This window comes from Delphinus delphis, chromosome X, assembly GCF_949987515.2.
Source record: "Delphinus delphis chromosome X, mDelDel1.2, whole genome shotgun sequence".
Taxonomy (NCBI): domain Eukaryota; kingdom Metazoa; phylum Chordata; class Mammalia; order Artiodactyla; family Delphinidae; genus Delphinus; species Delphinus delphis.
Window position 1 is genome coordinate 28,041,070 of NC_082704.1, and position 12,226 is coordinate 28,053,295.

Consider the following 12,226-nt stretch of genomic DNA (forward strand, 5'->3'; position numbering starts at 1 on the left):
TGCACGTGGGCTTTCTCTAGTTGCGGCGAGCAGGGGCTACTACTCTTGGTTGCAGTGCGCAGGCTTCTCATTGTGGCGGCTTCTCTTGTTGCGGAGCATGGGCTCTAGGCGTGCAGGCTTCAGTAGTTGCAGCACGTGGGCTCAGTAGTTGTGGCTCGTGGGCTCTAGAGCACAGGCTCAGTAGTTGTGGCGCACGGGCTTAGTTGCTCTGCGACATGTGGGATCTTCCCGGACCAGGGCTCGAACCCGTGTCCCCTGCATCGGCAGGCGGATTCTTAACCACTGCGCCACCGGGAAGGTTCCCCCCAGTCTAAGTATTAAAGTAGTGGGACCACTGAGCTTGCATAAAATTATATTTAAAATATATATTTAATCATTTTCTTCCTTTCACTCTGTAGGTGAAAACATTTTTAGTTCTGGAATGTAATGGTAATTACACTCCGTAGTTGCTACTAGAGTCGCCATCAGGGTAGTAAAATCTGATTAATTTGGACTCTGCTAATTTGTAATTGGGGCGATTTTACCTGGCTGAAGTTTATTTCTAAACGACGTATGAGGAATGGTGTTGTTAAGCAATTTAATAGTGTAAAGTATATTTCATGGACTATATTTCTAGTTAAGGGAATTATTTTTAAAGCCTTTGGCGTATTGGTTGTTTGCTCACGAGAGAGAATTACAAATGACTTCTAGCAATTTATTAAATCAAAAGAAATGAATATAAATAAATGCTCATCATCAGATATAATGCTTTTCGGGTTTTGGGGTCTTTAAGAGTGTTTAGGATGGGTGGAAGAAAGCAGTCTTTCTTTTCACTTTGAACAAATATTACAACCGTTGGAGTGCTACAAAAACAGGTTCTGAACGTTAAGTCTAAGAGCTGATTTGGTGGTATTGGTTGATTTCTTTGGAGCCGAACGAGATTAGACCAAGAATATGTTGGTTTTTTGAATCAGTTGATTGTTCGTAGTAGAATAATAACTTGAGAACCTTTGCAATAAAGTGATCTTCGCCTGTTTTGGGAGGTTACCCTCTTGGAAATTTGGAAAACTCTACATTCACCCTATTTCCCCCTCATAAATATTGAGTCGTCTTCACAGATAAAGACTCAAAACACTTAACTACCTTGGTTTTACATAGGTTTGGGGGTCTTTGTTCTCAGAAGGAGAAGTTACATTTGCAATTGCTACTTTGTAATATTTTCATAAGCTGGAAAGTGATTGAAGTTTCTCTCTAAAATGGCTCCATATAGCTAATTTGTAGCTGTTTTATATTTTCAAATGTTTGAGAATGCTTCAGGACTTTGGAATGAGACATTCCAAACTTGCTTGATGAGTGTGTGGTGTGTGTGTGTGCGCACGCGTGCGCGCGTGTGTGTATTGTGTGTGTTTTCCTTCTTGGGGTTTCCAAGAAGTTACCACTGCCAATTGTACCTAGGACCTTTTTGCTCCTTAACTATTAAGATTATTATACAAATCCTTCTAATGTAAAATATTGACTACAGTTTATTTGTATTAGTGGCACTTTTAAAAAACTTTTAAAATGTATTTTGGCCACTAAGATATTGATAAATATTCCTTCCTCTGATTCCTTTGAAGACTTCTGTGAGACAGTTTTTGGCGGGGGGGGGGGGGGGGTACTGAAAAGAGTTGGAAATATCATTTAACCCTTTAAGTTGCTTGACTGAGTTTTTGTGCAGTGTTTTTGTGTCTGATCGATTGAATAAAAATTATTTGTGAGGTAGTGATGGCTGAGACCTATTTAGTATTTAATGAAGTTTATGCATTACTGGTCAATGTTTCAAAATAAGCTTTCTCTCCTTAGGTATGTATGCGTGAATGTATATACTATGTATACATATATGTTGGATTTCATAGGAAAATACATTGTTGAATATTGATGTGTTCTTGAAGGTACTTGTGATTACCTTAGGTGATTTCACGCTGTATTCTGGTATATGAAATTACGTATTTTGCAATTTTTGAAAGCAGTGTCTTTCTTACAGAAATAATTACCTGTGCTTTTTGAATACAAATGAGAAAGGCTCTTAGGGACTAAATCTCAATCTTTCAAAAACTGGGAATCGTTTGGAAAGAGCATATGAAAGCCAGCTACTTAAGTTGAAAGCACAAGCTTATTGTTTGAATATACACTTGAAAGTAAATATGAGCTTTTCATCACTGCGATGAGTTTTTAAAAAGGTAGCGGCTTTCATGTCAATGGCGGTCCTCCTTTATTAAGCTTGCATTTGATGAAGATGGGTAATTCGGTTTTTAGGTAGAAGGTGGAAGGACGCATTGAGGGTAGATATTTAGTGATGGCGACTTGCCTACATCAGAAATAAAATTCTTCAACCTGAAAATAAAGAGTTCAGCATAATACCGGTTTATCCTATTTTCACTTCTTTGAATTGTGTAGAAAGTGTGTGAGTTTGGTGCTTTAAACAGAAACTTGAAACACCCAGTCGCGTTCTGGGCATTTACAACGCTATTTTCTGGCAGTATTTTAAAACAATACAGATGAAGCCTCTATTTGCCGTTACTTTCATGAAATACGTCAACCTCCCTTTGACGGCAGCTTGAATTTTTGATCCTCCTTGTCAGTTACTAACCCCTAGAGGTTACCGGACCCGCCGCTGAGCTCTGGAATGGTCCCTGCTGGACACCTGCTTGGTGTCTCTCCTCTAGGCAATTTGTGAGCTGTTTGGGGGCGGGGGAGGCGTGAAGGAGGGTGAAGGGGAGGGAAAGGGGGAGAGAAGAAGGGGAGGGCAGCACTGAATTAGATTGTTGATAGCGTCCCTCCGAGGACTGCTATTAAGAGCACGCTATTCTGTACTTCTCTGCTGCAGAAGACAGAGTGATATTCGTGTTAGCACACAGCATGTTGTAAATGTATGAGATTTTTGCTCTTCCTGGCTTGGAAATAAGAATAGGGAAAAGAGAGCAACTTGAATCAGAAGCTACTAGAAGAGCGTGCAGAGTTCTGCAGCAGTTTATATTTGTTCTTACATTTTGCCTTCTTCTAACTGGAAAACAGAGAGACTGGCATTTTTTTTAAACGGGCTCTTCCCATAATGGCATTCTTGTATTGTGTGGCCAGAGCTTGCACAGGAGGAAAGCAGGCTGCCGAATTTAGTCACTGATCTCTATTAGCTGTGGCCTAAGGCTATGCTGAGGTTTATATCCCATTTGTATTGTTGCAGCTCAAAAGAAGAATGTTCAGAGGATGACAAGTGTATTCTGAGTAGGTATGTTGTTTCATTTTCATATGAAACCCGTCTATTTTTTTTTTTCCTGCTACTATTGGTCAGAAATCAGGTTAATAGGTGCAGAATATAGTGCAGTGCTGCAGTATCCCTGTTAAGGTAGAACAATGGTAATGCAAGCTTAAAATAATACCAAAAAAAAAAAAAGAACCACCCCAAACCCTAGCCGCTTTTATCAAATAAAGCTGCATTGTGTGGTATGCACAGTGCAGTCTTTTCAAAAAAATTATACTGCAGTCAACGCTTTCCTAACGAGGTGGCACTATTGTTGAATTCGAACGATAGAATCATCATTTGCTTTAGGGGACAGGAGGATTTAAAGGAGGTACCTTGCAGCCCTATTTTACAGATTGGAAGCATCGGTTTAAGGGCACTGGCAGAATCGTTTGCTTGTTCTCCGCGGCAGCCACTGCTGTGTCAGTACAGTGTGGAATGGAAGTCATAGTTGGTAGTCTGTTATGGAAACGCTGTTTACTGTTATTGTAGTACCGTGGTGACAACATGCCATTGAAATGGAAAACGAGCTCTCCTGCTATCTGGAAATTCCCAGTTCCTGTGCTTAAAACATCCAGGTCAACTCCACTTTCTCCAGCATACATGTAAGTGAGAGAAAATAGGATATTAAAGTGGGATTTCATTCATGAATCAACCTTGTGACAAAAGGGGGTAGAAAATCCCAAACAGCAACATCCAAAACCCCACAAGATTAAAAACCTCAAGCTTGCTTACATTTAAATATATTGGCATGCCCACATTTCACCATTGTTTTGGTTTTCTAGGAGTTTATGTTTCTTTTCATTTAAAGTGCCTAATGGTAATGTAATTACTAAGATGAAAGTCTAAAGGTATATCTAAGGAATTGCATAAGGATAAACTTTTACATTGGTTGGATGTTTTGAATTTTTGTGTATCTGAAATACTTAAGATGACTTCTTTTGTGTAATGGCACAAAAACTGCTTATGATTGATGTTGATGTGTTAAATATGGAAATGCTTTCTATAATTTTTTGATGAATTTGAAACATTCAGAGTTAACACATTGATCAGAAAATGAGTCTTTTATTGAGGACTTGATACTTGAGTTCTGTATGAACATTAATAAGTTTGATATTATATCTTTCTCAGTTTTATAATTCGAGTTCTGAAGTATAAGTTTGAATTTGTGCAAATTATAGTTCTATGAGTAGTTATTTATATACATGGAGTTGAAAAGTGTATTATACAAATATCTATTTTAGAAATTTATTTTAAGTAGATATGTACTGAAATATATCGGGATGTCTTTCTAGAATTTTTGAAAATCTTATTTTTTAAATTTGCAAAGTGTTGCTTTAAAAACAAAATCTTGGAGATATAATAAAATATTCTTTTAAAGTATTGTCTGTGATCTTTTTTTAGTAGAGGAAGGAGTGAGGGAAAGCTGGACTTTTTTTTTTATTAAATAATTGTACGAGAAAAGCTTTTGAGTGAAAGTCTGTCTTAACTGTAAGTGTTCCCTTTAAAATATTTTTCAGTAGGACAGATGTGGAAAATTCTTCCCGCTTTAGGTCCATTGTGTGTTTAGAAATCTGGTGAGTTGCCATTTTATTACTTAGTTTTTGTTTTATATGAGGTTCAGATGCACAGTGGTATCTCTCTGGTTCTTTGAAAGGCTTTCAGCTGCTGAGGAAGTGTGCTTGTGCTCTCAGTCCAAAAGAAGCAATTCCCGGGAAAGCGAGGAAAAATGAGGACATTTCAGAGTTGAATCCTGTCATCATTTCATTTTCAGATTATTTTTTCTATTCCTTCTTAGAGATGCTTCAGGTTATTTTATCTGGGTGTTAAACTCTGTTTCCTATAAAGTTAAAATTTTAAGTTATATTTGTAAAAGAAAAAAGAAAAAAATCAGCTCTGTTTGTTTCTCAAAAGCTGCATTTGTCAAAAGTGCAAATTAATGGAGGTGACAAGTTAATGGAGCTCCTTCAAATAATTCGAGAAAATGAGATGTGCCTGTTGACTTTATATATCTTAGCTGGTGAGAAATGACCAAAGATTTACCAAAAGCAACTTCATCATCAAAACAAAACATACACACCCCAAACTAAAATCAATAGGTTACAATTAATAATGGTTACTAATGATTCTAGTATTCCTACTGCATTTTACTGTCCAAAAGATCCAATTTGTAGCCCCTGTTGCAGCTGATTTGCTAATTTTTAGAGATGATTAAAAAATACTTACATTTTTAAAATCCATACTAGCCACAAGCTCAGATACAGCTTAATACAACATCTTTAATGAAACACTTTCTTTCTTTTAAGTCCTCACCTCTTTGACCTGGTGATATGAGTGAACTGATTTAGATGAGAGAAGCCAGAAAATGTCATAGATCTTGCACGTTGGCATTGAGTGTTGGTAGTACACATATGTAGAATGGAAAAGTATATTTGAGGAGCTGGTGTTAGTCTGGACTATTTTGACATTGTGACGGTCTGTATTGTTAAATTGGCCTTAACTTATTTTTTTAATAAATAAATTAATATGAGGTTTAAAATATTATGTAAATATACACAGAGAATATATGTTAAATATAGGAAAAGAAGACTAGCTTGGGGAGTTTAAATCAAGTTTTAAATAAATTGTTTCGTTTTTGACTGATTTAGAGTTCATTGCCTTGCTGGGCCAGAAATAAAAATACCACGTTTAACATGTTGTTCTCATCAGTGCTTCCTTATATTCCATAGCACTTCTACACACAGATGATATTTAAGTTGAGCATATTTTTCACTCAAAAACTGTAAAGAGCAAGTTAGAATCCTGGGTCAAGTAACATCATGTTTGCTCTCATGGTCGGTTGGGTTGGCAAACATAGATTAGATGGCTACTTGTGTCTTTTGGGTCTAAAGTCTTTGCATTGAAATGGAGCAGTTAAACTCTGACTCTCTGATAGATTGTGATATTTTAGGATTTACCTGTAAAATTACGTATAAACATTAAAAATACTATCTTGAATATAGAATTCTTCCCAGTTAATATAAGCATCTTTTGGTATATTTGCTCGTATTGGTTTGTAATGTTTTATCGTTATTTACTGTGATTTGTCGAATACATATTACATGATTTTCATTGATGACTTGGGTGCTTTTTCAAAGACTGAAATTTCAATATAAAATATTTTTGCTTGTAGTAAAAACGTATTGTAGTAATGGAGCAAATATGGAGAAATATAAAGGTTCCTTATGGTTTCTTTCTAAACTCAATGTAGGTGCTGCTGGCTAGAACTCTTCCATTGATGCTGGTGATATAGGGCAGTGCTGCTATCCACTAGTGAAAGCTAGAATAGAGAATGTTTTACTTATTGCAAACATTGAACAGAAAAGCTTGTTTTTCCTTGTGGATTTAAAGTCCAAGTTGGCTTGCTTTCTGCTTGTTTAGAACCTGAACGTGAGTTAAAACCTTTCCATATTTTCAAGACTTATTGATGATAAAGACAATGTTTATGATAATATTAAGGAAAATAGTTTCTTATATAGCATAAAGTGCTTTTCAAATTGTGTTAAAATATGATTTGGGAAGAGTGGAGTATCATAAAGACAAAAGATTTGGGAAAATAATCCTTTGGCCTCCACATAGCTTGATTACCAAATATTATTTAGTCTCTATTAGGTAGAGTCTCCCTTCAGCTTCAGTTTTGAACACTTGCAAGGGTGGTGTGCCATCCATGTGGAATTCTGAAGGGACTGTCTTGATCAAAATCTGACTGATGTGTTTGTGTTACACTCTGTTCAGCAGAAGGTTGAAGTTCAACCTTAGCCTGAAGGAGTATCTCCTGGTCAGCGTAAGCTAAATTAGTAGACTCTGCTCCTGACAGGTGTGAACCATGTAAATTAACCTGTCAATTTGCCTAAATTAATAAAGCTGAAAGGGCAGTCACTTCTAAGCGGTTTTCTGGTGTTTTGGTATTCATTGTTTTCAGGCAGCAAATGATTCCTTCAGGCTGATGTTATAGGGTTAATGTATTGTTAGATTCCAAGGACACACTGAAATAGAACAGAATTAGCATTAGCTATCTTTTATCTTTCTTCACAAGCAGTTAAGTCTCGCTAATAATGGTGTGGCCACAAGGAGGAAGACAATAGGTAAGAATTAACCAGCACAATGTAACAGTGAATCATAGCAAGCCAGACAATGGGTGTAGAATGAGTGTTAGTGAATTAGACTTGTCCTCTCTTAGCCGATACACTTGTATTCAGTTAGCATCCTGTTTACAACTATTTTGTTTACTATGTAAAATATATTTTAGAGTAAGTGCCAATAGCACTGACTTTTATAGAAATCATTTTCTATCATTTTATCATTGAGATTCAGTATCTAGATTTCCCTAGAAAAACTGGTGCTTTATTTAATTGTCAATAATTTGTCTAGATTTAGTCATACTATATAAATATTCCTTGTTTGTGGGTGATTCAAAGGACAGTGAAAATTAAAACATGCACTTTCTAAATTTGACATGTTTTCTGTCCCCTAAGATTGTCTTTTTTCTAATTTAGTGAATAAAATACAACCTTGAAAATAAAATAAAACAAAACCTTAGGTATCCTTTTCATCTAGCAAAATACTTCCCAAATTGATATTCTCAAATTAGAAAAGAATATAATTAGTTAGATATTTTCACAATTAGTGTATACATAAACTTTTGTTTGTGTCTGCTTAATTTGTTTTTTTACTACATATGCTCAATCTAACAAAATTATGTGGAGAAATAACATAAATAACACAGAGCAATTTAGCGCTCATCTGTAACTCCTGTAGCATGTTTCTTGTGAATTTCCATCGTCTGAACTTGCAGAAGGGCTAGCTTAACACTTATTAATGGAAAATCATACAGATAAAAGTGACCTTAGATGTCATTTAGAGAATCCAAATCCCCTTTAAAGCAGGAATCCTTCCTGTGACAACTCTGAAAGATGCCGATGCACGTTCTCCTTGATCACTGTCAGTGACAAAGAGCTCACTACCTCCCCAAGCCAGCACCTTTCATTCGTGGACAGCTCTTCCATGCATTGAGCAAAATCAATTCCTCTTATCTTTCATCTCCTATTCCTAGTGTGGCCTTCTGGAGCTATGGAGAAAAATATTATTTCCTCCATAACGTACAAGCCTGGAAATCTTCTTTCTTTAACCATTACTCATGTGACATGTTTTCCACACTCTTCACTCTGCTGGTTGTGCCTCACCCAGATAGTTTTTTTGTGTTAAACTTTATACAAGATACTACATGTGAATGAGATGCTCCCCACGTGGTCCGACTAGAAGAGACCTCTCTCCTTTCATACAGGCGTTTTGCTTATCTTAAAGAGCCTGCAATTATATTATTTTTTAATCATAGCATTCATCCTGAACCACAGTGACTCAGAGTTTACAAACTTCTTTTCGGAGGTTTACGACTAGATTTCTTGTTCCTCCTAGTCAGCGTTTATTCTCTTGGCTACTTCAAATCTTCGAGTCTGAGGAATTCTGGCATGTGCAAATGAAATTAAAATTTTGTTTTAAAGCCTATTGTATGTGTCTTTAAAAAGATCTCTTAAAACCATTGAATGTATCTGAGGAATATTGCACACAAGAAACTTACAAGACAGAAAGCTAGTATTTCGGATGCTTTCAGCAATTTCCAAGAATTTTACTTGTCGAAAATTTATCTAGATTCGTTGTTTTTTTATGCCTAAATGAGTGTTACTTCCAAGTACCCCTCAAAACATTTCCCCAGAGGGAAGAGAGACGGAAATGCAAATCTTTCACCGTCGCGGGAAGTCTGGAGTTACTAAGAACTCTGAGGATTCCAGACATTCTGCTTGAAATTTAGAATATTTAGATGAGACCTAAATAGGGCCAAGTTAGGGGGAGGGAAAAGAAAGAAGGAAGAGATAGGCAAGTATCTGTATTAATGACTGTATTACTTGTAGAGTCAAGAATTATAAGCGCTGTGCATGCCGATATTTTAAATGGAAATAGCAGCCACAGTGTATTGCTTTATCTCCTCAAGGCCAAGAAAGAGGTGGTATAAACGTGAGATTCTTAGGGCATCAGTACACAAAGAAGTTACTGAGCAATCCACTTTTGAAAGAGCTCAGTTCTTTTTCAGTCACCTTGTATATTGAGTTTATAATATTCAGAAGTTACTGCCTGTTATGCGCCAGGCATAACTCTGCTGGGTGTTATGGATATAGTCCTTGCAGCTATTCAAAATGACTAGACTTTATCTTCTATCCTATCTTTCTTTATAAACAATTAAATTGCTTGATTTATTTTGCTCCTGTGAAAATGCTAAACCAAGACAACCAGTTTAAATAACATTCTTGTTTACTGTGCTTGCATTATTGATAATGGATTTAATGGCAATAAAACTACTACAGAGGAGAAATGTATCTGGGCTCACTGAGGAGATATGAATTGGATATAGATACCAGATCTTAAAGTGCATATTCCTATTGTGATGATCATTTCGCAATATATACAAATATCAAATCATTGTGTTGTACACCTGAAACTAATACAATGTATGTCAGTTATACTTCAATATTTAAACAAAGAAAAAAAGAGAAAGTACATATTCCATAAGATGGAAAATGATGCAATTTACATTTAAACTTGATAGTCACTTTTTTTTTTTTTTTTTTTTTTGTGGTACGCGGGCCTCTCACTGTTGTGGCCTCCTCTCCCGTTGCAGAGCACAGGCTCCGGACGCACAGGCTCAGCGGCCATGGCTCACGGGCCCAGCCGCTCTGCGGCATGTGGGATCTTCCGGGACCGGGGCACGAACCCACGTCCCCTGCATCGGCAGGCGGACTCTCAACCACTGCGCCACCAGGGAAGCCCGATAGTCACTTTTTTAAACAAGAAAAATGGAGTGCCATTCTTTAAGTTGGACAGGGCTTAGGTACTTTGTAGCACACAAGTGTATATATTTTTACCTTACAAGCATCAACAGTTTGATCCCAGACTATATGATGTAATCTTAGAGAAAAATAAAATTATATTATGTTTCCAATTATAGTAAAATATTTTCACTGGCATGACTTACTATGATGAGGGTATATGTTGTTTTTAACCCAATTTTGCGACATTTATGGTATGGTAAGACAGGAGCATGCCCAACTCGTTGGACAATTCTTCTTATGATATGGTTCAGTGGAGAAATGAAATAACATGTTTCCATAAGAAAAATGTAATTAAAAACAACTTTCAGAATTCTTGAATCTAGCCTATACAACAGATATTGTAAATTTCATGTGAAACATATTTATTTGCAATTTTCAAAAATGTCCTGGTTTAACATAGTTAAATGTAATACAATTTATTGAGTGCTACTATAAAAGTGCAAACCACTGTGTGAAAACTTCCCCAATTTTGCTATATGGGGAGACACTGCTTTGGGAAAGATTCCCGGTGTTCTCCTTACTTGTTGCAAGTAGTAATAAATCCTTCCCTCACTGGAAAAAAAAAAGTGCCAAGCACTTTGGAAGCTGCCTCCCAAACACTCTATAAGGGTAAGTCTTTTCCCTGTTTTACTCTAAGGGCACAGTGGTTCCGAGAAGTTAGTTAACTTGCTCAATGTTACACTTCAAGTAAGAGGTGAAGTGAAAATTCAAACGCAGTTCTGCTTGATTTCAATGATCTTGACTCCTCTAATGCCTTTTTCTTTTTATAGACTCTTGCTACTTTCATGCCATCTACTACTTAGGAAATATCTCACTAGAATTCGAAGAACAAAGGAGTATGACAGATGAGATAAACTTTTTTGAATTGGGTGGTGGTACAGGGAGAAGTTAGCTTTACTTTGTGGTACTGTCAAGTGGTGAAGTTGCAGGAAAATACTGGGGCAATTATCTCTACTTACTGATATGATACTGGGATTAACCTCATTGTTTCCTATTTCTTTCGAAGCACTATTCTACCTTCGTTGGCCAACCACCTTTTCTCTCCCCAGTAATTAGCTGCCATTGACTGGAGCAGATGTGCTCTGTTTATCACAGTCCTAGGGTACTAACCAGTCAGCATGTTTAGTACTTTCTTGTGGACATGATTGTCCCATTGCTTGATTGTGTGCAGGCGCTGAGAAAAACCTCCACGTATGAGTTTTCTATTGCTGCCATAACAAATTGCTGCAAACTAATGGCTTAAAACGTCACAAATTTGTTATGTTATAGTTTTTTAGGTCAGAAGTCTGGTATGGGTCTCACTGGGCTAAAATCACGGTGTTGGTGGAGCTCTGTTTGCTTCTGAGGCTCTAGGGGAGACTGCATTTCCTTCTCGTTTGGATCATTGACAGAATTCAGTTCTTTGCAGTTGTAGAACCACCAAGGTCCTTATCTTCTTGCTGGCTGTAAGGCAACAGTTGATCTCAGCTTCTAGAGGCCACCAGCATTCCTTGGCTTCTGGCTCCCTTTCTCCATCTTCGGCGCCAGCAATGGCAGGAGTCTTTTTCACATCTCTCTCTCTCTGACCCACTCTTCTGCCTTTCTCTTCCACCTTTAAGGACTTAACGTGATTAGATTGGAAGGTGCAGGGGCTCGATTGAGTTTTTGATTTAAAAGCCTTGAATACTGTATTTTAAAACAGTGAGATTTTGAGAATGAAACATTGTGAGAATGATACATTAGAGAGGCAAGCTCATTTGAGTGTTCGTGGACAACTGGGTTAAACTAGTGCCTTTGCTATCGCTCTGTCCTTCCTCTCTCCCCCTCCTTTTCTCCCCCCCACTTGAAAGTCTCTCACTGAAGTTATTTCTACAAATTTTAAAAGACCTTTGCTCATTTACAGCTTGCCCTGTAACATCTTCTATTTTCACTCTTTGTTTTTCTGGTTTCAAAAATATAGTGCTTTTCACTGATCAGTGAGATCAGAACATATCTTAAAAAGAGCATAAGTATCTTATTCAGGATTCTTGGACTCTGAGAGCTGGGAGGAACCTTAGAAATCATTCTT

General features: G+C 37.0%; 1 protein-coding gene across 1 annotated transcript in view; it reads left to right on the top strand.

The window, feature by feature from the left end:
• Positions 1-3,763: 3,763 nt before the first annotated feature.
• The window catches only part of KLHL13 (kelch like family member 13), a 60,240-nt gene continuing 51,777 nt past the window's right edge, over positions 3,764-12,226 (top strand). Inside the window, exon 1 of the mRNA XM_060002923.1 lies at positions 3,764-3,861. Coding sequence (XP_059858906.1) covers positions 3,764-3,861 — 98 coding nt within the window. The remainder of the gene's footprint in view (positions 3,862-12,226) is intronic.